The 27,626-nt window shown below is 42.4% G+C and overlaps 3 protein-coding genes across 6 annotated transcripts; 1 reads left to right on the top strand and 2 right to left on the bottom strand.

Annotated features, from left to right (window-relative positions):
- Positions 1–388: 388 nt before the first annotated feature.
- UBR7 (ubiquitin protein ligase E3 component n-recognin 7) lies at positions 389–9,954 on the bottom strand. Its single transcript, XM_039552721.1, has 11 exons — positions 9,752–9,954; positions 9,457–9,590; positions 9,252–9,312; positions 8,053–8,148; positions 6,904–6,957; positions 5,632–5,737; positions 4,381–4,565; positions 3,704–3,835; positions 3,159–3,321; positions 2,262–2,323; positions 389–1,499 (listed from the first exon to the last, which is right to left on the bottom strand). The coding sequence occupies exons 1-11, from the start codon at positions 9,914–9,916 to the stop codon at positions 1,407–1,409; spliced, it is 1,251 nt and encodes a 416-aa protein (XP_039408655.1). The 5' UTR covers positions 9,917–9,954; the 3' UTR covers positions 389–1,406.
- Positions 9,765–11,336, top strand: GON7 (GON7 subunit of KEOPS complex). The gene is made up of 2 exons (XM_039552726.1): positions 9,765–10,342; positions 10,437–11,336. Exons 1-2 carry the CDS (start codon positions 10,105–10,107, stop codon positions 10,562–10,564), a joined length of 366 nt encoding a protein of 121 aa, XP_039408660.1. The 5' UTR covers positions 9,765–10,104; the 3' UTR covers positions 10,565–11,336.
- A 3,629-nt stretch (positions 11,337–14,965) lies between these two features.
- On the bottom strand, positions 14,966–19,296 carry TMEM251 (transmembrane protein 251). Of its 4 annotated transcripts, none has more exons than XM_039552724.1 (3): positions 19,142–19,242; positions 18,332–18,441; positions 14,966–17,081 (listed from the first exon to the last, which is right to left on the bottom strand). In XM_039552724.1, the coding sequence occupies exon 3, from the start codon at positions 17,063–17,065 to the stop codon at positions 16,670–16,672; it is 396 nt and encodes a 131-aa protein (XP_039408658.1). In that variant the 5' UTR covers positions 17,066–17,081; positions 18,332–18,441; positions 19,142–19,242; the 3' UTR covers positions 14,966–16,669. The 4 variants fall into 4 exon arrangements, with proteins under 4 accessions (XP_039408658.1, XP_039408657.1, XP_039408659.1 ...); XM_039552723.1 differs by lacking the exon at positions 18,332–18,441 and adding an exon at positions 18,497–18,633; XM_039552725.1 differs by lacking the exon at positions 18,332–18,441 and adding an exon at positions 18,701–18,769.
- Positions 19,297–27,626: the final 8,330 nt, after the last annotated feature.

Raw genomic sequence — 27,626 nt, forward strand, 5'->3', positions numbered from 1 at the left:
TTGGAGCTCGGGGAAAGGTTTTTCGCCCAGAGGGTGGTTGGGCACTGGAACAGGGTCCCCAGGGAGGTGGTCACAGCTCCAAGCCTGCCTGAGTTCAAGAGGTGTTTGGACAACGCTTTCAGGCACATGTTGTGACCCTTGGAGTGTCCTGCACAGGGCCAGGAGTTGGATTCGATGATCCTGATGGGTCCCTTCCAACTCAGCATATTCTATGTTCTATGAAACTGCTGAGCTGAGCATCTATGCTAAACTACTGTTTGTAAATAAAGTGGTCAGAAACAGTTAATAGTGAGAATGATAAAGGCCTACCTTTGCTTTTCAAAAATCATTAACACGGAAGCAGAGTAGTACCCCATGATACAGAAATCCTCAAAAACTAGAACTTTAATGTATGTTTTGGGGTCTAACTACATTAGGCTCCAAACTTTAAAAATCTTTATTCTTAACTGCCGCTAAGTGTAGTCTTAAAAGTCAGTGAAACATCTCCTGTTCCATGATTATCACAGTGGTTATAAAAAGAACATTCCATACTGTAGCAAAATACCAGGATGCTGCAGTGTTTTCAGCAACATTTATAAAGTAGAAGAATTTGCTGTAGGCTAGTTTTTAAAATCAAAGCATATAACAAACCCCCCCATGCTTAGTTCGTAATTTAGTAACTCCTCCTAGCTCTCGTTTATGTTCTAATGAGTGAACTAAGATCACGTGACGATTTTTTTCCATGTAAACCATCCCTGTCCCATACTAGAAATAAGCTTTTTAATGTGTAAAACCAGCTAGAACACTCTGTTGCATCAAGCCTAAGCTCTGCTTTCCCATTTGTGAGCAGCCCAGGGAGCGCTTCCCCAGTGGGAGCGGGCAGGCAGCAGTGCTGGGTTCAGCCACAGCCAGGCCGCTCCAGCCGCTGAGGAGCCACGAGCCCTCGGGCAGGGACAGGCACCTCCTCGGTGCTGGGAGCCCTCACCAGAATCCCTACAGCCCAAAGGGAGGGAGGAGACAGAACCACTCAAGCAGGAAAGCCGGGAACGCGTTCCCTATCGCCGAGGCCAGGGCAGGGCGGAGCCCGGGCGGGTTTAGCACAGCCACGGCGCCAGGCCCTGGCAGTAACCAGGGAAGAGGCTACAGAGAAGCAGCAGGACACAGCTGTGGCAACAGCCCTCCTCCCCTGGAGACAAGGCCGGCTTTCACGGGAATGCAAAGTCGATCGGTACTGAAATCCCTCTAACTGCAGTGTAAGGATTTGTTAAGAACATGTTTTAGGTGCTACAAATAAAGGAAGTATAAGACAAAATGATGTTTCTCAGACAGCTGGATTTTGATGAGAAGCCAAAAACTGAAGATGCCTTTTCTGTTTGCCAGTGAACATTGTTTTCCCAGTTGTCCTTTCAGACCCAAACCCTTTCAGTCTAACTACAGTAGTACTGCATCCTGTTAGTCCGTCGCCTTTTCCGAGACTGAAATTCTTCAAAGAAGTGCTGGATATCTTCTCTTTTAACCACCTAGGAGAAGCAGTATGAAACCCAAGTTGTGGTGCAAATGCTTAATTAAGGGATCCTGTTTTATCCCCACACATAACACACAGAGCACAGAAAAGCAAATACCCTGAAATTTCTCTGGTACAGCTTTCCTGTTGCACCCAAAGAAGAGGATTCATGCCCGAATTCTATTGTAAATAATACAAACAGGGAAACAAGTTTGCCAAAGGCAGAACAGACACAAGGAGCAAGGCTCCCAATGGTATCTTAATGACTTTGACCTCTTGCTTTTACCATCAGGAAATTTAACATAAAGCAAGATTTTCACTAGCTCACTTCAGGGTCATTCCAATGTAACTACGAATGGCAATACAGCAAGTCAGCCAACAAAATCCAAGTGTTACTTAATAACAGCATGCAAATTCCCGCAGGAAAACAACTGACAAGACTGACAATCATAATCAATCCTTATTCTTCTAGCAGTTTAGATTCAATCTAAGAAAAAACAGAGAAGAGCTTTTCTTCCTGAATATTTAATCTAGAGCAACAGAAGTTTCATTTAAATGTACAAACTACTCTCAGTACCTTGGAGATAGATTTCTGTAAAGTCCCTGTTATCTCTCAACAATGTCATTAAGAAATTAAACTTGAATGAAATCAGGGATTTCTAATTTCTAATGCAGTACCAGCAAGTCCAAGAGACAGGAAAAAAACATTACAACAGAGCCCTCCACAGTTCTTTAAAACACATTTTCTAGCAAACAAGTTCTGGAAGTTGCACCTTACCGTTCCCTCATCTGCAAACCTCCTGAGATAGTCAGTCAGTTCCGTCTTTAAATCATTGTATTCTGGATGGCAAAGAAAACAAAAAAACCCCAGTAAGATACCTAGTTTAACACTAGCTCAAGAACACAACTTGTTCTACCTTCTCTTGTCATTTGCTAGGTTTACTTCAGACAAATGTAGGTTTGAATTAGATTACATATAATAATAATAGTAGTAATAATGTAAACATGAGAAGCCTAATAATTTATGAGACTAACCTATGTAGTGTGAGTGGCTGTTTGGGTTCATTTCAGAGAAAGACAGAGACGTCAGTGAGTGATTTAGTACAATTAATTAAAAGTGCCCCTGCTCCCAGCAAAAGCATGTGTGGGTTGTGGTGTAAAGACCCAGCCTGTAACTCGGGATTGGGACACTCTCCTCACCAGAGTGCAGAGCCCTGACTGGAAAGGAGAAGCACAGCTCCAGGTATGAAACACCTCAGCCCTGCCCTGTCACTATGCTCTGCAGCAGAGCTACAGGGGACACCTGGCTGGCACTCCCCAGACAACAGGAGATGGCCAAACAACAGAACAGGGTAAGATAAATCAGCCAGACAGCAGAAGTTCAAATTAAGGTTTAAATACCCACATTACAATAAATTACTATCAATACAGTATCTAAGATGTTAAACAGGGTGAAAGTTCCCATACCATCTAGTGTCTCACTGTAAATTAAAGCTGCAATGATGGGCCAGAGAGGACCAATCCTGAGTGAGGTGTGCAACTTGTCATACAGTTGTCTGCATGTTACTTCAAAAATAGTTTGACATCACACTGCAAGGCCTGAGATCAATCTCTTGTGAAAAACTGTTCAGTTAAAGTGTGTTAAGGCAGATTCTAAAAACAAAGTTATATTTACCACAGATGAGTTCCACTTGTTGGACTCTGTTCATGCTGTTAAGGGTGTCCATTAAAGGATCTCTTCTCTCTGTCTCTTGGTCACTGGTACCCTTATTTTCGTAAGCCAAGACAGTGTCACATTCATCTGTCAGGAACTGGACTTCAAGATCTGAATACATTTTCTGGAGAATAAAGTCAAATTTACTTTTATGTGACAAAACTTCTCAAATGGAGGTGTTCTCCCTCAGTCAGTATCACAAATAACAACAATAAAAATAATAAGGTAAATTTGTACCCAGTATTTCAGAATCTCCTCATAACTTCCAAAGCAATACTGGATTTAAGCAGCAAAGAAAATACAAACATTTAGAAGCCCTTTCATGCTATATTAATTCCATAGGATTCAGTGTGAATCTTTATGTGGAGTGAAGGGGGGTTTCAGTGTTTATATGCAGCTTTAAGAAGATTTACACAGATTTTACCTAAAGCTTCTCCTCAAGATTGTCTGGGAGCTTCTCCCTGCCTCTCCCACATGTGTGATGGTAATGAAGAGAACGTACATACCAAACAGTCTTCACAGGTGCATAATTTGTTCCTCCAGTTCGATGGCCAAAAGGTGGCAGTATCTTTTTTTACAAATGGCTTGCTTTGGAGCTCCTTCAGCTTGCAGACTGGCTCCTCGCTCTTAGTAACTACCTGAATTAAAATGAGAGTGTTCAGCACTCTATAACATCACTTCAAACACACCCTGTTCTTTTTGGTATGTCCTTTTCCTTAGGCAAGATTTTTCTTTTGTCTCAAACATTTATTTTTATAAACAACCCATATTACCATCCACATGAGAATTCTGATGTGGTTTCAGCAATTTCCACTGGAAATTTCTGTAGAAATTTACTGCAATAACCATAAGTATTTAAGAACTCGGAGCTGGACCATCATGCAAGTGCAGCCACAACACATATTAGAACAGAAGTCACCTCAGTGTAGTGGCCAGGTGGCTGACAAGAAGGGACAGATGTAGCCCATCTGCAAACAGACATTACACCTCTCGACAGCCCTGTTCCACAGCCTAAGCTGTGCTCCACAGAGACTGCAGGTCAGAAGAGTAAGTGACTGAAGAGGAACATGGGAACAGATTGAACACACCACCCCTTCCCTGAGCTTGTACAGAGCAAGGTGGGCTTTACTTCAACTATCAGCAGCATGAAGATGCGCAGGTCAGAAAAGAAGGCACATTCTACCTCAGGACAGGCAGACCCAGAGCTAGTGGATGGTTCATTAAATTGTTCCGATTGCTTTTCCTCCTTTGTGTCTTGGTGTTCCACTCCACTTTCTTTTATTATTTCTTTCTTCTGCTCTTCACTTTCCTCTACCTTCAGGACAATCCCTTCATTCTCAAGGGAGTTCGCTTTGGTCAAAGGAGGAACTGGAAGATACATACCCCCATAAGTGAAAATACTGTGCCAGAAAAGGTGCAGATCGCTACAAATGTTCTCTCTGCTTTTCCTATTCTAAAACACTCTGCTTCCCAAAACCTAAGCCCTAAGAGAGGGAAGAGGGTATCACAATTTGAAAGAGTTCTTTACTAAGACGCTTGTCCTTCTTGACACCCCTTGCCAGCTATCACAGTTTCAGTAACTTGTCACATGCTTTTTTGCTGTGTCAAGAGTTTTTAACTTTCTCCTAATATACCCCAAAAACACCATCGCAGATTAACTACGCTGATCTCTTGTTTATTTAAAACAAGTTTTTGTTTCGATGCCAATTTAAGTACATGCCCTGTGACAAAGCTGGTTAGGAGGAGGAAAGCAAAAACCAGACAAACGCCCCATTCTGTACTATTTACATTAGAAGGAAGAGAACTCCAGGTAGCCATCCTTGAAAATACCACTGAAATTTTGGGAACATAAGAGATCAATTAGCAGTTGATACAAGCAGTATTTTTTAGGAGACTATGAGAAACCAGCTCTTTCCACAGAAATCAAGTCATCTACTCTTTTAAGTTCACAGAGCTGAGGCCTGGTGTGACCACAGGGAATGTGTGTCCTGAGCACAGCCCCAGCCCTACTCAGATTAACGTTAAGCATATTCATTTCAGGTCACTCTATCATTCACTCTTTGCTGCTCAGAGCCTCTGTAAGAACTGTTTGTCTCACTGCTTCCCTTAGGATGGCTCTTCAGTTCTTTGATCCAGTTTAGAAATTAAGTTCTTTGAGTCAAGTATTAAATCTTCATCCATTTTGTGCTAGACATCTTTGATAAAATAAATAAAAGCAAGCACCACAGAACTAAGATTTAAGAATGAAAACCGCCTTTTTTTTTTACACAAGTTACTGCCACCCCACATGTTCCACTGCTGAAGGTGATTGTCCAATATAATTAATGAGTATCATTTCTCCAAACACTTAAAACCAGTATTATGTCATTAACCAACCATGTATGAGAAATACATGCTCACAAAATACTGGCTCAGATCTCTTAACTTTCTTTACCTGCTAATTGTGATGCATAAGCCCATAGGAAATGGCAGTGATTCATGCAGGCCTGGCACACCATTTCATGGAAGTCTCCACTTTCAGGGGGAACTGCACCAAGATGCTGTCAGAAAGAAGCAAGCACACAGTAGTGAAGCATCCACTGCCAATTAACAGACTCCACATTTAGAGGAAGGAAAACATCAGCTGCCATCACATTTTCAGCACAAGCGCTCACTCTTGCAATGATTATCAGAATAACTGAAGACTGGAAAGAGCTGATAAAAATTCCAGGAGAAAAAAAGAATTTTCTGTTTGTCTACAGCCTTTTATGTCTTCAACATACCCAGAAATCTCATTTCTAAACAATATTCTACTAAACTGTTCTAAACATAGGACAGATGAAGATACCTCTTGTACGCTGCACATTTCAACTCCTGACTTTTTATGATTGCTTCTTATGATTCCTTCCTTACATGTAAGAGATTGTAAAGTCTTCATAGTGATCACATACTGAACATTACAAGAATTAAGTCCCAAAGCTGTCCATAAATTCATGAGAACTATTTTGGCAATTAAAAGCACTTAGTGGCTTTCTTCTGAAAAAGCATTCCTGCAAGGCTCACAGTAGGCAGCACAACACTCTTCATTCATACACTTATATAAAAGAAGTTTATCTACAAGAACCCATAATTGAAGCCAATCATCTTTTTTTTACTCTTTGATCCTGCAACTTCAAACATGGAATTTCACTTGTGCCCTTCAAGGCACAAGAGGCTGAATCCTTAATGCTTACCCATTAAGTAGGGCACCCACTACACTGCTTGGCTGCTTTCAAAGGACTTCCCCAAAGCCCAAAATCAAGAATGACCAGCACAGTCTGTTCCTTGCTACTTAAAGGAATTAAGAGTTTAAAAAGCATTTTTTTGAAGGAAGAACTATTCAGGTAGTTGATAAAGATGTGCCTCAGTAAGAATCTTTTCCTCACCAACTATACTGATTTGAGTTTTCCAAATAAGAGACAGTTATAAAGTTATTACTTTATTCTGCAGTGGCAACCTTCAAAAAGGTAGGACTCTTCCCAGTATTTTTGAACTGGAGTAGACAGCAGTGCAAGATTAGACTTTCAATGCTCCTTTGCATAAGCTCAAAACAAATACCTTGGAACTCATGTAATAATCTCTTTTAAGAACTACAGCAAGCTTGCCAAGTAAGAATTACCATACAAACCTAACTAACACCAACTCATTCCTGTGCAAATGGCAGTTCTGCTACTTATAGTTTCCTTACCCTTCCATGGAACCAGTCTTCACAAACTATGCATTGGATCATCTCATCTGGAATCTAGATGAACAATCATATTATTAGCATTAATAGCAATCTCCAGAATCTTTCACAGGTCTCAAACTGCAGTATCATGCAAATCCTGCTCAGTGAATTGCATTTCCCTCTTCACCCCTCAATAGGGAGCTGCCATTAATAAGTAGTTAGTGCTTCGTTAATCAGTTTGCTTCCCTCAGGTTCAGCAGCACATGTCATTTGTCATATGACTGAGGCTGTGGAAATCCCATTTCTTACTACAAAACCAGAAGGGCAAGACTTTCCCACAGAAACCTGATAAAAGTTACTACACTACTAGTATCCCTCTTCCTATAAACAGAAATGCATGAAGAGACAGCTCAGCAGAAGAAAGATACTGATACTCACAGTCATCAGGTCTGTGAAAGATGCCAGAACTGAAATCAACTGATCACCATACAGTACAGTATGAAGTGCTTTGTTATGAAACAACTATTAATGATTTCTTCAGAAATGTTTCGCTGTCTCTCAACTTCAGAAAGGGGAGTTTATAAAATGCTGGTTTTTGTATTTGAAAGACTTGTGCCTTCCCCATTCTTTAGAACACCTGACTTCTGTGGCTGCAAACAACAGCATGCACGTGCAAAATCGAGTGCTGTGTTTTAGTAATTCAGAGAGTGAAAAAAATGTTCTGGCTACCACCAAGGATTGTAGCTAGTGTTACAGGACAGGACAGACTCTCCCCATCCCAGAAGCCTTGCCAAAGCATTGCTGCAGGCATGGGGAAGCAGGTTCTGGACTCTCCTAACGTGGGCAACATGTTTATTCTGCTCTAGCCACATCTCTCAAGATGATGATAACCCCGTCCCCTAGGGAAACTCTGCAACTTTAGAGAACTGCAGCACCATTTTGTCCAAATGATGAGTTGTTCTCATCATCTGTCTTTAAGGCATAAACATATTTTACCATTAAAAAAAATTATAAAGTAATTACTTCATATGACACATGACAACCAATATGGAAAGTAAGATTTCTTGAAGTGGGATTTTCCTTGCAAAGCAGCTCAGCGACCACCCTTTACACAGTACCTAGCATAAACACCATCTATATATGATTACTACTGGATTTTCTATTTCTTACCTCATCTTCAGGATCAGGATAAGGTCTTTTACATGTACAGTACAATCCGTAGAAATTGTCATTATATTTATTTCCTGAATTCACCTTGCTCTTTTCCTAGGAGAAAAGGGGAAGATATCTCAATAGACAACACAGTAGAAAACAAAAGACAGTAAAGACACAGTTTCTGTTTCCCTTTAATTCCTAAAAGCAATCATTATTTTCATCAGCCTGAATATACAAAAAGAAAGATATTCTCCAGACACCTCTGCTTTACAGTGAGCAGCAGAGAGGGCATGTGAGGAATGCTAAAGCTCAAAAGCAAAGAGGAAAAACAGTCTGCTCACCTTTGTAACAAATGGCAACTGTGGTGTCAGAAATATTCAATGGACAGATGCTGAAGCTCATTTAACCTGTACAACTGATTTTTCACTGAACTGAAGCAGAAGGAACAACCATGTGATCCATTTCATTGACTTAAATGAGAAACGGTAACACCTTAAATTTGTCACAGGTGTCTCTGTAGGGATCACTGCACCATGGCTTGGCTGACTAGCTCTGGATCCATCTCAGTTCTCCCAGAACAAAATAGGCATACGCAAAACCACTGTCTGTTTCTATGTTTGGACCATTATTATCCTGGGAGCACCACTGCAAGGAAGCCAAGCAGCATCCTGTTGCTGCTTCTCAGAAGATTACCGGCTATTTGACAAGTCCAAAATGCCCACCAAGTATGAAAGTACAGGCAGCTTCATACAATAAAAAAACATCCCATGAGTAGGCTCTGGTGACAACCTATCAAAAAATATTAGGGCACTAATGCCACCACAAAGAAGGAAAGGGAACTGTCCCTCTGACAGTACCACAGCCCTAAATTTTCTTAATGTACTGCAAAATTGCAGCCCAAAAGGTTATTCTGAACCAGCTTAAAACTAATGAGATGTGTTACTGCAGAAACGCCAGAACATGCTTCTGGAAGAGCACTGACCATGGATGCAGAACTGCGGCACTCTTGGATGACAAGGTCCAAATGTTCCTTCTCCTCCCAGCATTTCCCTTTGGTCCCTCAACAGTTTTATCTCCTGCCATAATACTCCCACCTTTTTTAACTTGCTGGGAAGACTGGAGGCGTCGCATGAGTCAGCACTGGCTGAGGCAAGGCACCAACCTCCCAAGACTGTTATTTTGACTCTGAATGTCTGAAACCTGTCTGAACTTACCGGGAATAACTTGCACTGCAGATTTTTGAACTTGCTATTCCCACAGTCACAGCGGAAATTCCTGGAAAGAAAAACGTAGCGTTTCGGGGTTTATATTAAGTGCGAACACGCTGGGGTTTGTATTCTTAACAACTCCCAGCAGTTTGTCGGGAGCCACGGGAGCTGTGAGGGTCCTACACGGCCGTTCCCGCTCCCCCGCCCGTACCTCTTGGTGTAGAGCTCGAAGAGCCGGTGGGTGCCGTGGCACTCGTAACTGCAGGCCAGGCAGATCCCCGCGGGCTCGGCGCCGGGCGGCGTGCAGGTGCTGCAGGCGTACAGCGCCTGCCGCTTCACCGCGCCCTGCGGAGACACCGACGGGCCGCGGCATGAGGGGCGCCGGCGGAACAGGGGGCTGCCCCGCCCCCTCCCGGCCCCGCCCCCGCGCCCCGCCCCGGCCCCGCCCCGATGCCCCCGGCCCAGGCCCCGCCCCCGGCCCCCGAGGCCCCCGGCCCCGCCCCCACCTGTGAGTAACTGCAGCGCTCGTGGTCGCTGCCCCCCAGCACGGCCCGCGCTTCCTTCTCCAGCTCCTCGTTCTCCGCCAGCACCTCCGCCAGGGACACCACGGGTTCCTCCGCGCCGCTCCCGGCGCTCCCCGGCTCGGCGCCCTCAGGAGCCGCCGCCTCCATCGCGGGGCCGCGAAGGCCGAGGAGCGCGAAGCGAGGCGGGAAACCCGGGGCCAAGGAGGCGCCAGGGGGCGCCACAGCGGAAGCGGAATCGCGCGCGCCCCACGTGACCGGGGGCGGTGTGTCAGCGCGGGGCGGGGGGCGCGGCCGGCACGTGACGGGAGGGGAGGGCACGTGAGCAGCGGGCGGTGATGGCGGAGCTTGTGGCGGGGACGGAGCCGGGCCTGCGTCAGGATCTGGTGGCGGAGCTGCGGGGCCGCGACGGGCGGACGCGGACGGTGCGGGTGCCATACCCGGTGGCGGAGGAGGGCGAGGCCGCCCAGCTGCGCGGGCTCCGGCGGGCCCTGAGCGAGCTGCAGGAGCGGGTGGTGGAGATGCTGGCCCCGCTGGTGCAGGAGGAGCGGGCGGCGGCGGGCGGCGCGCGGCGCGGTGAGTGGGGGGGGCGCGCCGAGGGGGCTCCGCCGGGCCCGGGACGCCGCCCGCGCCCCGCACCGTTCACTCGTGCCCGCCCGAACTCTGGCAGGTGATGGCGGAGATGACGACGACTACGATGACGACGAGGAGGATCAAGGCGAAGACGAAAACAACGTGGACACGGCGGCGAGCGGCGATGATCCTCCCCTGAAGCGGACGAAGGTGCAGCAGCCGTGAGGATGGCTCTAGAGGCCGGGTCTGCGCCAAGACAGTCCCGTTCGGCTGTACCGACTGTAAGTGTCCCGGGCCCGCTGCACGGGCCGGCTCCTGCGGCGCTGCTGCTCCTGTTTAAATGCGAAATGTCCATCCCGACAGTTATGTTTTAATGCGGAAACCTGACCGAAAGGATAGGCCTGGGTGCGAGGAGCGTGTTGCTTACAGGGTGCCAGTGTTATGCTGACAACAGTTTTTTGGTAAACTAGTTGACAAGTGTAAAACTTTTCTCACAAATCTTCTGATTGGTATGTTTTTTAATAACTTATTCCAAGTCACAGTATTTTATCATGTGACACCACTTTTAAAATAAAGGAATAAAATCTGAAAAGAGTTGTTTTGTCAAATATGATCTTTAGAAGTACAAGACAACTTGTATTTGTATGAAGAAAAAGCAATATAAGACCACTATAACTATCAAAACTAACAAGCAATGTGTCCATTCCTGTACAATCCTACAGTGGAAGATTATTTTTGCCTATCATCTTCAAGGTTTAGTCACCTATTAATCAAGAATGCCTCTGTGAACAGGTGTAAAACACTTGATAGTCCATAGAGCCTAAGAGTCTTCTCTAGCAGAATTTAACTGCTTGAATGAATAGTGGGCAAAGCTTTTATTTTCACCTTGTGTTCTGCTGGCATAAGTTTGTTTATGTATTATGGAAACTGAGCAAATCTTGAGACTTACATATGGAGGACAAGGTGTGGAAATAAATGAATTTTTATAAGGACAAAATTGTCTACATTCGTTTGAAATGCAGAGAGGAGTCAGAAGTGAGGTCCAGTAAACGTATCCTTGACATTTATGTACTCAGATACTCTTAAGATACTCTGTTGGCAGATGGGATAGAAGCATAACTGAAAAGACCGACTCCGAAGACCAAGGAGGTTTAGTTGCTTAGAGTGAGAGAAAATTGCACTCACTCTGATGTCTTGTCAGGCTGCAACATCTTGAAGTGATAACATGCTTTAAGTGTTCTAGGGTAGATGATTTATTGCAGGAAGTGTCTTACCAAAATGACAAAGGCAACACTTAGTACAAAATAGTAGTCTGATAAGTGTATCAGAAGAGCTCTTTCACATGATCTGTGTTAAAATGATGACATCTTCTATGAGCTTTGTTCTGCAGCTTTGGAAGCTTGTTGTACACCTTCATCTGAGAGAAGTGTTTTCCCTTTTCCTCCACACCAAACACTCCAGAAACGGTATGAACTGTGTGATGGCTGAAAAGCAACATTTAACATTAGGCAAGAATTTGTGGCCTTTACATATAGACTGTGTAAACTAGTCCACTGGCATGTCATGGTGTAAAGCAACAGGCCCTAACTTTCTTAGCACAGGAGTAAGTGCAGGTACCATTCCAGAAATGGGATACTTCTTTTTTTCTGTCAGCCTGGACACGGGAATAAGCTGCACCTGAGTATCCAGAAAATACCAGTGAACACTGAGTCAAAAAAAACCAGTTAAATTTCTGCCTTTAAAGAATCTTTGCTAGTCTTTATTGTAGCTACAAAAACTTTCAAGTGACTAAAAAGAGCACTGGAGCTTCAGGGGTCCTTACGCAATTCCAAGTTGTAGGTTTGCTTGTGACAAAGGTGCCCTGACTCAATAGACCTCATTTTTCTGAGTTGCTTCGAGGTTACCAGGCACAGGAAACACTAGTGTGATGTAGTTCCCTACCCTCCCAATCCCCTACAGCTGTGTTCTGAACCCCATCTGGGGAGCCCCTAAATCAACTGTGGCCCCTGAAGTTTAGGCAGAGGAGGTGAGCCTTGATGGAAAAAAAAGATGTTGTATTCTTCACCTCAGAGAGATGCAGTGCTTTTGTACTTAACCAATCTTCAAGTGGGCATAGAACAAGCTCAGTTCACCACATCTGCACTGTTTAGTGCAGTTTGTATGTCTTATTAATAGAACTTGGTTTTACTGGCCCAAGGGGGCTCTGGATTTCCTCACTAAAGGGGAGAATGCTGGTATGTTTGTATGGAATTAAAAGATCTGATGTGATACTAAATTCTTGGTACTATTTAGATGAGAACCAACTACTTTTACTAGTTACAAAACAGAACAACAAAAATGTCAAAGCGTGTCTCCTTCACAAAGACTGAAATTATAGGACATACTCTATTGTTACTGTTTTGAAATACTGAATTTGCTGGTTCAAACAACTTTGAGGCTAAATTCACAAAGGAACTCAAAAAAACCAGCTTAAATCTCGAGTATGGCAAGGCACTCAGTTCTGTGAGGGAGAGGAGGCAATCCCATTATGCCCAGTAATTGGGGCATTGTCTAAAAGTGCAGGACCTTTCCTAGCTCTCAGGAGAGAGATCCACAGTCATCATTTTTATTAAAGGATTTGAATGCCATTCACCCACTGCAGCCCATTTAATTCCCACTCACTCCATCTTAAAAGGTAATTTATACACAAGCTGTTAGAAATGTCAGATTCTCTGCAAAATACCCAGTAGTGTGACAGTTGGGACATCGTGGGGTGTAATTTATGGTGACTAGGTTAGCACTCAGCAGTGTGAGCACCCGAGCAGTGGTTCTGGGCACATGCACCAGCCAATTGGACTAGGCATGGGCTAGGAGGACTGAATTGAGCAGAAGTACCTTTTTATGGCTTGTAGCATGTTCTTTCTTCCCAGAAGAAACCTGCACCATAGGGGTATCTTTAAGGAGAGCTAAGATAAGTCAGTTCCTAAAATGTAACTACATGATAAAGTTTATTAAACTGCTTTTGTGCATTAGGTCATTTGTAGAAAACTGGTTCTCATCAAAGACTGTGACATAAAAAGGAGAATTTTTTAAAAACTAACAGGAGAGCATCCTTTTAAGAGAACAATGGACCAGACAAGAGAAAGTAAGCAGAGTTAATGCATATTCTGCACCAACTGGAAAGCTTTGTTCCAAGGATAAGTCAATCCTCATATTTTTAATTTAAAAAAGAAATCAAACTTGCAGTCCTACTTTGTTGCTGGAAGAAACATGTTATAAGGAACACATTTTATTGCAACTTACTTTTGTCGAAGTTTGAAGGGCTGCAGCCTCATGTTATGCTCTTCACTGGACCTGCTCCCATGTGGCAGGAAGTGAAGAACAGGCTAAGTAGCACTTACAGATATGTGGCAGACATATGGGAAGGGACTGTCAGGTGAAGGTCAAGCAGCTAAAGAAACTAACACTGAGACTGCTCAAGTGATGTTCGAGCAGTCTGACAATGCTTTATCTTGTGACACAAATGAATAAAAAGAAAACCACAGTAGGCAGCATACAGATGATTATTAACCACCCTTGTGTTACAGCTACTCACTTCGTTGGCAGAAAATTAAAGCTCGGAACGTTGCAAAACTTCAAGCTTAATTATCCCAAAAGTTTGTAGATGGTGTCATTTTCTGTTACAGGCAGTTCTTTGGTGACTCAGATAATCAGCCTTGACAATACCTATAAATTTTCAGAATAATCAACCTAGAAGTTATTTCACTACTTCTTTTTTTAAAATTATTACAGTAAGTAAAAACCATTTAATCATTAATTTTTGTAGTCTTTCCTTTATTTACACTGTGGGTAAGATTTCACCTGTTGATGTTCCCCTGATGCCAAAATGCTGGAAGCACCAGCAGAGCTAACTTTGCTCTTCTCCTACTCCTATTGTCTAGTATTTGTATACACTATGTTAATAGTTAAAACTAATTCTCTCCACTGCTGCTTTCCACTTCAAGCTCAAATCCTTACACACACAGCATTTGCTTGAATTAGACTGTGTGTTTTTCTGTAGTTAGTTGCAAAGCACATGCTTGTCTACAGCCGTAATCCAAAACAAGGCTTGATGGAAAAATCTACAAGCCTCTGTTTTGCAAGTCCCCACCATGCCCAGCACGTGCTCCACATCCAGACGGCTTGGCTCATCCCACCAGGCCTGCTGGTGAATTTGCTAAGGGTCACATGCTTGCCCAACAGAAAATTAGGCAGTTCTTCCTATCATTTTCTATTTTTGATGCTTCCTCTTACGCCTTTGGCTCTTTAAATAATTCCATCTGGACACAATGTAGCTGCTCAGTTTAACTTACAGCATCAAGTTAAAAACAGTCCAGCCAGAGGTATCTCTTACACAAAGGTAAAGAAACAACACGGGATTCAGTTTCATCCAGCAAGCCCCAAAATTTCAGGCTACAAACAAGTAATTAGGGCACAGAGCATAAAAGGACAACAAAAGATGAACTGAACACACACACACTAAGGGAAGGAGAGCAGCAACTGACGGCCAGCACTGCTATCTGGCCCCAACCACCACTAAAACCCCACTAAACCAAAACCAACAAAAATGAAAAGCCATTGGTAAATATCTGCATTAACAGACTACTGTTTATAAACATTGAAAAGTTTTTATTTTATAGATAAATAGCATGGTGATTTTAAAAGTTCAGAAACAACACATCTTAAAAGCTCTGACTCCCCAAGATACTAAATACTTGTCAGAGTTTATAATTTACCCTTACTCCAGCACTAAGATGGCAGCTTCCTCCTTTTCATATTGCACTTAGAAGTCAAAACCTTCTTGCAAAGGCTACATTGTTTTCAGGTCCTAGCACCGACGCTGACAATTGAAACCAGTGTCTCAAAGTATCTCCAAGTGCAAACAGAAAGTTTAAGGTGGTGTAACTGCCATGCTTAAGCACAGCAACACTGAAAAGTGTTCTCTTTCCAAAGCAAAAGACAACGCTCTCCAGGATTCCCTTAAAGCAGTCAGAAATGGATTGGCATTTGTGATTATTAGGTCTGGACAATCACATACAGTTAAAGTCATAGTCGAGGAGTTTAGGTCATAATTCTTTTGAGCCTACTGCTTCTGAAGTGTATTTTGCACTGTTTTCATATTTATTACTTCCATCACAGCTGAGACAAAAATTTAGTTATTCTAAGAAGAAACAAAAACGGACAGAAAGAAAGAACAGATTCAGTCTTATTCAAAATACACAATACAGCAGTTAGACTTAAATGCTATTCCAAAATAGCACTGAAAAATAGAGGTTGAAACGATGGCAAAGAAATCTCAGTGGAATTTCAGTATGACTGAAGAAATTCGCATTCATTACAAGAATGAGAAGAAGGTATCTTACTTCTTTTAATTTCTGGAAGAAACATGATTATCTATCTTACAATCTGTTTGTAGCATCCCCCAACCAGTAAACTTTCCCAAATTCAAAGTTTTTCCTAATACATAAGTTCTCCTGGAAGATGGTTTTGCATGATGTCCGGAATGAAATCAGAATGGTCATAAATTTCAGCAACTTGTAATTTTATCAAGCGAAATGATAGGAGAAGGAAACACAAAAGAATTTTTGTGCAGGCTACAGGCCAATGCCAGCATAGGCTGCTTTTGATGTCACAGGAACAGTTTAAAGCACCAAGCTCCAGGCCTATGCCACTCCTCACTGCCTACCTAGTACAGTGTGGACTGTTGTGACTGAAAACAAGTAGGCTACCACAGGAAAAAATGTACTTTTTCCCTTTAATGGTTTGCACAGACTTTATTCTTTGCTTTTAAAAAGTCATTAAAAACACCACTGATGTAGATAATAAAAAAAAAAGAAAAAGCAAAGAATTGTGTTAAGGGCAGCTTTTATAATTACTCATTTATATATTAATTTCTCAATTTCTTTTTTCCTTTTACATTTACCACAAAAGAAGTATCTTTTCATTGATTTCACTCCAAGGGAAAACATAGGAAATCACTTTTTTGCACAGAGGAGTAAAATTGTGGACCAGAAACTTGTTTCCCTACAGGACATTTCAGATGGAGTGTTGCAATTTTGCATCATTAAGGCAAAATGAGGAATACTTCCATCACGTGTCACACAGGGCTCTCCCACTCTGGCCACCTGATAGATCCATAATTAAAAACCTTAGTAGTTACTTGCTTGTTTTAGATAGAAAACAGTCATTCTCTTCATTGCTTACCAGTTTGAAAGAAAAGGCTCTTTCCGGCCTTCACTCAGAACTTCAGTCTTGTGATTAGATCAGGCATATGCAATTGCTTCAAATCAGCAACAGAAACTAGAACTTGAGCTAAGTGTCAATCAGTTGTAATCTACTGATCTGATTAGAGGCCTTCACAAATGTTTGGTGACGATTGCAAATAACAGCCAAGCAGATAGGAATGATGCAATACCCAACAGTTTTGGGGTCAGCTCTTGTACAGGAATAGAGGAACAAGAACATCTGTAAATACGGTATTAAAAATATTATAGTCCACAGCCAAAACGGCAAGGATAGCAGTCGTACTTTTAAGGAGTGTGTCCATGTGGTTCCTTCCTGTGGTTCCTTGGGGTGTTGCTGAATGTGCTCCAGTGCTAGTTTGTTGTAAGTCTCATTGATTTCAAAGACGTAATAAAAAGCCGCAGCACTTGCTAACAAGTACAGCCCCACACCAATCCAGCCCATCCTCTGGCGGAAGTTCATCATTCTCCATGCTCTGCACCTGAAACAAAAGGTGACATAAACATTCAGTACAGCTTGAAAAAAGAGGGGACAGATGAACCTTGGTTTTCCTAAGTTAATTTTCTATAACTTTTCATTACACATTAGTTAAAACAGCACACACATCTATTTCTGAAGACCCGAGTTTTCTCTACAACATAGAAAATCATTACTCTGCCAGCAACAGGTTAACAGCAACAACATAAGAAGCTCCACTGATGGCTCTGCATAGTTTAGGGGCTTGCTGGCTAAAGTCAGGTACTGAGGGAACAAGACAAAAGTCATCAACTCGGTAAGTTACTGACCCCATCTGCCCTCAATGTCTCTAGACATAGAGTGGGGATAATGTAAGATTTTCTATAAATATGTAAAGTTTGGAAAGTTCTTTGACATCTGCAAGACAAACATGCTGCTGGACAGCCAGTACAAGAACATCGCTGCTTGTCTGTAGTGCAGCAACATCCAGCTGTATTAAGCTCTAGCTGAGTGCCCATCTATGAACCACAGAAAGGATATTTTCAATTTGAACATGAGGTTCAAGGGTTAGGTTGTACAAAAAATATGTACTTGCACACATGAAGGTGCTATAACCATGTTACTTGCACCTAACTGTATTCCTCCTGTCCCTGTGTGGACAGTTGCCACAGGCCTTCCAGAGGAACAGAACTGCACACCTGCACTGGTCAATGCCTCGGTGCAGAACAAACCAGACACTCACCACTGGGCACTCTTCAGAAAAAGCACAAATTATTGGAGCCCCACAGACACTACTGGGCTCAATTTCAGCTGCTTCAAATTGCCAGCTGGCTGCATGGGTCTAGGTGACTGGAAATACTCTTCAAACCAGTCACAAACACTCCAGCTGGAGTACCTCCACATAAATGAAGTCATCACCTCTTTCCATCCAAGTAGCCCTTGCATGGGGCAGGGAGAACCACTGCTTCTCTACGCCTGATTAGGGTTCTCCAAAAAAAATGCTTTTTCAGACTTTTGGACTTTTACATTTCTTACCTTTTCCTAGAGAGGGCTAAAATCCATCTATGTAGTGCTATTTTAAGAAAATATATCAGGCCTTTAAAATACTAGGCAGAAATGCTTATTGAAAAATGAATTATGCATAGAAAACAGTAACAATTCATAGAAGCATTAGAGAATTTACCATAAATTATACAAAATCATTACATCATTCTCAATCACCCTTTCTGAGCCAGACTAATCTGCCAGTTTGGTTGGCAATCCTGAAAGACTTACTTCCTGGTTTTACATAACTGAGGGGTATCCTCAATCCTGACATGACAGAATCTGATCAAGGGAGCCCTGGAGAAATTGTTCTGGCCCTCAGACTCCTACATTCATGGTGGCTAAAAGAGTCAAACATACAGGGACAATAAATACCTGAGAAGGAACAGTAAATACCTGAAAAGGAACAGTAAATACTTGAGAAATCTACTGCAGACTTAAGTAATGGCAACTTCTCGTTCAGCTGATCCTTCTATGTAACTCAGCTGCACGTTTCCCTTTATTACCCCGAGCCAATACGTTCAGCAGGACAACTGAAACATTCGTGTAAAGAGCTGTTAATCCACAGGGTAAAAACGTGAACCCCAGGTTTGCGTTTACCCGCTAAATAAGCCGCTGGCTGTTTTTTCCAGCAGTTCGGCATATCCGAGCTGGCTCACGAGTTGTCGCCTTCGAAGAAATAAAACGTCAGAAGGTATGTACATACTGAAAGCACAGACACTGTCAAAACAGCAGTAGAATTAAGAAGGTAAACACCAGCGGGTTTTGATCCTGCCCTTGAGCAGAAGCCAGAACAGAAGCCTTTGCTCCCGGTTATACCGAAAGAGGCTGAGGTAACAGAGTCTTCTCATTGTTATTCTCCGTTTCCAGACTCCACTACAACTTGCAGCTTTCGGGCAGATCCGCGATGGTCCTCGGACCCCTTCACCCCACTGGGGCTCTCCTCCCACGACCGCCCGCACACACCACCCTCCGGACTCGCGCTCTGGGAGAGACGCGCCTCTCCACCACGCGTCCTTCCCGGCGCCGGCAGCTCCTTACCTTCCTCTGGCGGAGAAGGAGGGAGCGGGAGGGCGGCGGCGGGCGGCCCGCTCCCCTCAGCCCGCGCCGCGGCGCCGGGAGGCGGCGAGTCCCGCGGGCCCGCCCCGCTGCCCGCCCGCCGCCATGGCCGCCCGCCGGCACCGCCACTTCCGGCACGGGGCAACGGCTGCCGGGGCGCGCGGCCGCATCCGGGGCGGGCGCCTTGGCCGGCGGCCATCTTGGCTCGGGCGCGCGCCCCTCTGTGGCGGGGGTGACTTCGCCCAAAATGGCGGCGTCGCCCTGAGGCGGCGCTCGGCTCCTTAGCGGGGGACAGACCCAAACTGTTGTGTTTTGGTACAGTGGCCGCGTTAGCCGGCCGAGGGGAATAACAACAGAGATTACTAGAGATTACAGTAGAGACTGAAACTGTCTCCAGAAAATGGCAAACGTGTAGTCAAAACCCAGTATATGCTTATACATAAACATGACTTAGTGGATTATTTCTAATGAATTAAAGTATTAGGAGATATTATATGCTTATTATCCCATGGCAGCAGGGGTTGGGACCAGATGATCTTTAAGGTCCATATGTTTCTACCGGGGAAAAGCTTTAAATGAAGCTAAAAGATCCTTTAAATTGACAGCAAAACGATCCGGTCAGGTGTGCGCCATTCAATGACGGCACAGCAATGATTTGGGGAGAGTTTGTGTGGGCAGAACGTGTTTGCCTAAATTCAGGAACTGTGTGACGAGAACTCCGTGCCAGTTAATGCCGAAACTGAATCGCGTTACATAGCAAGTGGAACTTGTTACTAAATTGTTGTATCCCAAAGTCGTGAGGAAATTACACTTTTTCACAGAGAAAGCAGCAGTGGCCACAATTCACTCTCATGCAGCTGTCCTTAAGAAGGAGGCTAAAAGACGATTTAAAAAGGGATGCCCAATAAGAAATGAAAGACGCTAAAGCAATGACATTTTGTAAATACATGGTATCTTCTGCCACTTTTCTTGGGGATGTAGTAGGTGCATGGGACACAGTATATAAGAGCTGCTGCAAAATCAAATTTATGATGGCTTATCCTGCTATGTTTGGTGTTTCAATGAAAAGTGTTAGAAGCTGGTGTTTTGGATTATAGTCAGGACAGCTGATGACAAAACGCATGGAGCTGCAGATATCAGTAGAGAAAAGTGACACTATTGAGAGCCCACAAGAGTCAGAAATACAACTCCTCTGTCACAGAGAAACTTCACTTTAAGTCGTGCTGTTTTGGTTTGTTGTTTTGTTGTTTTGTGGGTTTTTAAAAAAATTATTGTTGCTTTAATGCTCATTGAACTAAAGGCCCAAAAGTGACACGAGATGGCGCCCGGCACCACAGGCAGAGCCAGCCTGAGCAACAGCGTGACTCCCAGGTCAGCGATTTTACACTTCAGTTCAATCAAGATTTCATTATCTTTCCCGAAGTTTAAATAGACCATTAGTGTAGTTGTGATGATAGATCTAGACATGAATAGCTACATACCTCTAATTACCCCTGGGACACTTTTCTCACCTAAATGGCATTCTTTCCATTCTTACAGGTGGTAGGGTCCCAGGTGATCTAAAAGTGAATAAAACTCCTGTGTGGCTGACAGACCTTCCACTCAAGCATGGCTATATTGCATTTTCTTATATTGAGGTTAGATATAATGATGGGAAATGAACCAGATTCTTTGAAATACCCACCTAGATTTCAAAGAGAAGGGTTTCAGTACGAATTAATATGTGAGTGTGAATGTATGGCTTGGCAGTGGATACATGTGCTAACTGTAAAGCCTGCATTTGCACTTAAGATTATGAAAAAAAAGCAGGAAGGATGGTTTAGGATTTAACCTGCTTGTAAACCAAGTAGGTTAAAAGACCTAACCATGGGTCTTCTGTAATAACCATAAGCCTGAGATTGTGGTTATGAAGAGAAGGATCTAAAAAATTTGAAGAGTTGTTACAACAATCACAAGCTGCCTTTGAAAGCTAAGGCATAACACAGAGTGATTTGTAGTGGTTTTGGGCTAGATCTCAATCTGCCTAAATTCAGTGTTATGCTTAACCTCTGGCATAATATAGGAAGGGACGGAGCAAATAGCTCAACTGAGAGTTTGTTGGTTGATTAGTTTTAGCTGCAGGCCTTTGAGGGGGAAGGGAATAATACCAAAATTAGTAGAACAAGAAGCAACTGTTCTCAGCTTTAGACAAATTCCAGTCACAAGGGCTGGTATTAATAAGGGGAAAGAACTCATAACTCTGCATATTGAAATGAGAACATACACCTGGTGAGACTCAAAAGGGTAATATTCAGCTTGGCAAACCAGAGGAGGAGATAGAAGTCTGCTGAATCCAAAGGAAATAATATTTAATGAACAGAATCAGAGAATTAATCATGGAATTTTGTAGCATTAGAAAAAAAAAGTGTTTCACTTAGTTTTGACATGCAATGTATTTTTATAGAAATATTTGGTTTATTTTGAAGATAAAAGAGACAAACAATGGAGCAGTGAGAGCTGGCTGCTCCATAGAGGGCAGGAGCCAAGCATAATAACACAGATGATGGGGCAGAGCCTCACTGCCCAAGCCCAGTCCCACAGAGCCTGAGCAAGGCAGGCAGGGCACACCAGATTCAGCCAGGAGTACAGAGCATCAGGCAAGTAACAAGGCAGGTCCAAGTTCAAGCTGTGAAGGCAGCCCACAGGCTAGGGTCAGGTCCAGCAAGAACTAGGGTCAGACATAACCTAGCAATTGCCACGAAGGTCCATATTGATAAGAAAAGACTGAGGTCAAGCTAGGAATTCAGTCTGTAACTCCAGGTCTGGATAAACATGGCTTGGCACAGTCATGGCTGAGCTGGGGACACATAGTGATACAGCTCAGGTCAGGCATGAACTGAAAGCACAAGGCTTGACTAAACTGGGGCTCCTGAGCCCAAGGGGGGGATCGGGTGAGGATTGTTGGGGCTATTAAGGCCTGTTAGTGCACTCAGGATCCTGATAAACTACATAGGATAAATCAGGGTTGATAAGAGGAATCAGAAGGGTTAGTTGTAATGTTTGAGTCAAACAAAGTTTTCATAACTCAGTATTAATAGAAAGTATTGCCTAAGTTTAGATTTTAGCCAAAATAGAAAAGCAAAAGTAGAAGACCTGAGATGATTACAAAACCAAAATTAGTTGGCCTTCCAAATGGAAGGCAGAAGCTGAAGGACAGAATGCATCTTGCATCCTTTTGGGTGGATCTTATGTTTATATTTAGCAGAGTTGTAGTAGGTTCTCGCTGACAAGAACTGAGAAGTGAGAATCTAATAATGGAAACATTTCTGTCAAGATGGCATTTGCCTTCCACTTTGTAGGACACTGATTTTTTGATTCATCTAGAATACCACGTTCCTGGATCTTTTCCTTCTTAATCCTGACTCTAAACCAAACTCTTGGCTGCAGAACTGGGGTCCCTACAGACTCCGTATATGTTGGGATTCCAAGGACAAAACTGGCATAAATGAGGAGAACAGGGCATGAGCACATGTGTTGGTCCTATGAAGATCATACCTAACCTTAAGCCAAGAGAGGTAGACTAGTTCACATCTCTTCCTGGTACTCCAAAGGTAGGGCACAGAGCAAACTGAAGAACCAGTGCTTTGACTGGGGAAAGAAAACACACATGAAAACCCAAGCCTCACATGACGTCTGCCCTCAGCTCCAGCTGGGCAAACTCTCCTTTGTGTTACAAGCAGGGTTAGTGCTGTGCTTATAAAGAAATACAGAAGGGAAAGAGTTTTTAGTGAATTTGAAGTAACACATGAAAAAACTGAGGATGTATATTGGGAAAAGAGAATGCCTTGGGTTTTTTTTCTTTGCTCAGAACAATGTTTATAGTACTCATGTGATTTTTTTATCAGTGAGTGCTTGAATGTCCAGTGTTTTTGCAGCTTACAGCAGTTTTATTTATTAGATGTAGTTACAGTGAGTTTCATAATATCCTGTTGTGGTGTAATAAGTTGTTTTGATCAGTTTCTTATAATTTAGTGTGAGTCAAGAACATTAGTTTGCTTCAATTCATATGTTTTATTTCATGTTTTATGAATCTTTAGTTTGTGTTTTAGAAGTTTTGTTTTTTCTGAAAATAAGGCCATAATCTTCTGATCCCCTTTTTTTCTTGGGTAGTTGTTTTGTCTGTACTGCTGTCTTTTTTTGAACTCTTTTGTTGGAAACATCTGTTCTCTTATAGAGTGTTGCACATTCATTTGAGAGCATGCAAGGCACTTTTCTATAGGATAGAATTTTTATATTTTATTTCTTCTCATTTTGAATTGAAATAGTATATTTGCTTTGTACACTTTGAAATTTTGGGACCTTAAATTACCTTAATCTTTAATTCTCAGTTCCTGAAATTCTGCTTCCACCATTTTATTAGCAGCAGCCACATCTGAGTTAAGCTTCAGGCAATCATATTAACCAGGTTCTTTGAATACCATCCATACTTTGTTCTTAGTTGTAGAAATATTTATCATCTTTCCAACAAACTTTTTGATATTTTCAAATGGAATAGCTATCTCATTCTCTCAACCATCCACAGTAAACATCTGCCAAAGGAAGAATTATACACTAGTACCCTTTGTCAAAGTGCCTATAAAGAACTGACTCTTTTATGAAGAAGGGCCTTGGTATTTTAGACTGCACTCTTAGTCTTCAGTACACTGATGCTCCTCGTTAATTAGTTACCACTGAATGTACGCCTCATGTCTGCATTGTCTGCGGTAAAACAATTCCGGCAGGAAAGAGATAAAATCTTTGCTTTTACCTTCTCTTTTTCAGCCAATTACAAAGTCGCTTCAAAGTTGAGCAAGAACTGACAAAACATACTGAAAGGATTGGGGCAGAGGTGTCTGGAAACTAACTATTTCTCTCCATGGCATTTATTCAAACAGAGAACAAGTACAATTTATGCAGAAGCAATGCAGATATTGATCTCACAGCTCCAGTGATATGACCCAGCATTGTACTGACCTTGAAGGAAAGAGAGCTTTCCTGCAGAATTTTTGTCAAACCAGTTTACAGTTATAAATTGCATTTCAACAAAACCATTGTTCATTACAATTTATTGTTTTTAATTAAATTTTCATAAATAATACAAAAAACCACCCCAAGTCCACTTCCAAAGCTGCCCTTAAACCCCTGAGAATTCTGTTTTTTCATGTTTTCAACTAAAGTAAGCTCATACTCCCAGAAAGGAGCAGTTATTGAATTTCCATGCTGAGTTTGCTGCTGTCAACGTTTAGTCATATAAACAAGTTAACTGAAAAATCACCCATGTTAAAAAGAAAAAACAGAATCCTTTTTCTGTCCATATAGATGGTCCAAGAGGAACATCTGACCATCTTAGAGAGTGACTGCTCCATCCTCACGAGAGGAGCAATTTAAAAAAAAATTTCTACTAATTCTCTCCTTCAGTGATGCTTATGTGATGCTTAAGTCAGTAACACCATAGAATTATTTTAAAGAGATTTAGTTATTGTCTCTTCTGAGATTCCCAGTTTCTAGGCTGTACCTATCTTGCTCTAGACTGTAAACTGTATTTTCCAGAAACATAACTTTCTTTTACTAAACAAATAGTGAAAGAACTCAGTTCATATCAGGCCTTTTCCCAAATTCAAAGGATCCCAATTTTGCATAGACCAGGACGGAAGTTTGGGGGAGGTAGACAGCATATTGTAGACAGCAATATTTAAAATTTGCAGAATCTAACCTTTCAAAAAACAAAAACACCACCAACAACAAAAACCAAACCAAACCAACCCCAAAACCCCCAAACAAACAAACAAAAAAATGATGCCCCCCCAACCCAAAAACCAAACCAAACCAAAAAGTTTATGTTTGTGTGTCCTGGTTTGAGACAAATTTGGAGGAATGTCCAAAATTTGTGAAAGGTTCCATATTTTTAAAGACACAGGCACAGGAATCATATCTGGGCATAGAGCGGCAGTAGGGCATGCACATCATAAAGTCACCCCAAGACAGTGTGTCTTTGTGTCTTTTAGGAACCTCTTCCCTCTGTCCTGTTCGAGCTTAGGAATTAGCCCATAGTTGCTAACATTAAAATGTACTGCAAGAGGCATATGTGTAAGATATCCACCCATATAATGTGTGGGTTGATAGGTTCTTAGTCACAGAAATGTCTGCATAGATTATAAAAAACCAGAACTTGTCTGAGGCAATGGGAAGTCACTGTCAGAGGCAGGCTGAATAACAGAAGGACCTAATGGTTTATCCAAGCTCCAGACCTGTAGAGCACCTTGTTACCCATTGAAGTGCTCGATGTCAGCTCAGCTGTCACAAGTGCACACTGTCAGCTCAGCTGAGAGGCCGACATGAGAGGGGAGGCTTTCATACAAATGTCATCAATTGGAAGTAAATCTTCATCCTCATCATCTGTATGGAGGGCTCCTGTTGTTTATCTTTAGTGAAAGATAAAAGTCAGTTCACTGTAGTTGTGAAGCTTCTAACTACTCACCTAGCCTTGTACCTGAATTTGCCTTTTTCTGAAGCCCATGCTAGAGGTCTGTACCAGAAATAGCACAGAGACCCAGAATGACTTGAACATTTGAATGGAGATGTTAATAGCAGTTGATGATTACTCTCAAAGGGAAAATTTCAATAATTTATTAGTAAGTAAGTATTTGCATTTCATTTAACAAAAGCACATTAAGCAGTATTTGCAAATCTTTCAAGCAAAAGGCATTACATTTTTTCCTTGCTGTGCAGAATTTTTAAGCTGCTGCTCTTTGCTATATAAAATGAAATTGCAGTAATGCCTACTGTCATACTCTGTCCTATAATTCCAAGTGACTATTTAAATGTCTCCAGCTTAGCACATTTATTACTGCATTTTTTAGCATTCTTAAAGAGGGGAAATGTCCACTTTTCCACACAAATGTATGCTTGGTTTGCCTTTCACCAACAGAACGTAAACATCATTATCATAACAACATGAGGATACTGGGAGGGTAAAGAAATATACTGCTATGAGACTGTAGCAAGTTCAAGTGCATCCAAATCAACACCTTCTCCATACAAAAAAGTATCTGGCCTAAATTAGTGTGTCATTGTAGGTGCATTTCTGCACTGCTTTGTTTAATGGGACTTAGAGCACCTCCATTCTGAAATGATGCTTTTACATGCTGCAGAGCTTGTTTGCCAGGTATAGTGTTCTGGGTAACTGTTACCAGTCGAAGTGTTTCACCAATGAATCCAGTGCATAAATGATGATGTTGCAATGGATTGTGACACAAAATTAAACCTATCCTGATCTGGTTGTTGAAGCAGAGGTTACAATTTCAAGGTCTTTTCATCTTCCATCATTCTTTTTTCACTTGCTAGACACTATAATTCTCAGATTGTTGCACATTTTTTAAGTGCTAGTTCTAAGTGCTCTGTCAAAACAGCCTCTGAAGCAGTGGAAAATCTTTAGCTTGGTAAAATTAGGCAGCCTGATACTTTTCTGGAGTGGCTTCACACAGTGAAAATGCTTGGAAACGTGGTTAGCCAGCACTGGACTGGTGGGTGAGAATAGCCACCCTAACCCAGGAGGATCAGAAAGAACAGCAGAACAGAAGGTGTAGATGTCCCTTCTCTGGAAATCTGCACAAATAAGGCCCCCAAAAAACCACCAAGGTTAGCCAGCAACACAAAAGTTTTTTCACTCTAGAAAAGTCTGTGACAGCTGCAAGTTCTCCTTTCCCCAGCTGTGTGGAGTGATGGTAAACCAGTCTTTTGGGGCTATTGTCATTGATAGCAAGTGGAGATGATTAGCACAGAAGAGTTCAGGTTTGAATGCTCTCAAAATTGAGTAGGTGAGATCCTTTGACAAGACCCACATGCCTATTATTCTCCCCCACACCAATCTAGGCATTATCTTCAGAAGATGTCCTACAAATTGTGGTAAATCCCTCTGGCAGCTTCTTTTGTTATTGCAGAGTAGCCAAAATCTAACCTGAAACCACTATCAACTTTGCCCTCAAGACATCTGGGCTAACTTCTAATTCTCTGGTTTATGAAACCATTTTCTTTAGAGAACTCTATAGTCCAAGTAGCTGAAAAATTACTTAAGTGCTTGAAACACTTTTATGACAGCTCCTTGGCATGTCCTGAGGCCTCTGCTGTCTAAATGGTGGCATGAGTGCTTTCCTCTGGTTTAGGGTGTTCCTCACCCTCTCTGATTTCTCCTGGCAGGCCTTCACGTGAAAAAGAATCCCACTTCATAGGCTTGATGCAAACGGAGCAGAAATAACCACTATTCAAAGTGCTGAGAGTTCAAGAACATTCTTCTAACTTGTCCTCGCTCTGATTTGTTTAGATTGGTTTCCCAAATAAATAAAAGAGGAAGCATGTATGTATCTATATTAATTGCACAATTTCAAAAACATAGATCTCTTTTAGGCATTGAGCTTCTATATGTATTGGGACAGTTGGCACTTGGATAATG

Source organism: Corvus cornix, chromosome 5 (assembly GCF_000738735.6).
Source record: "Corvus cornix cornix isolate S_Up_H32 chromosome 5, ASM73873v5, whole genome shotgun sequence".
NCBI lineage: Eukaryota > Metazoa > Chordata > Aves > Passeriformes > Corvidae > Corvus > Corvus cornix.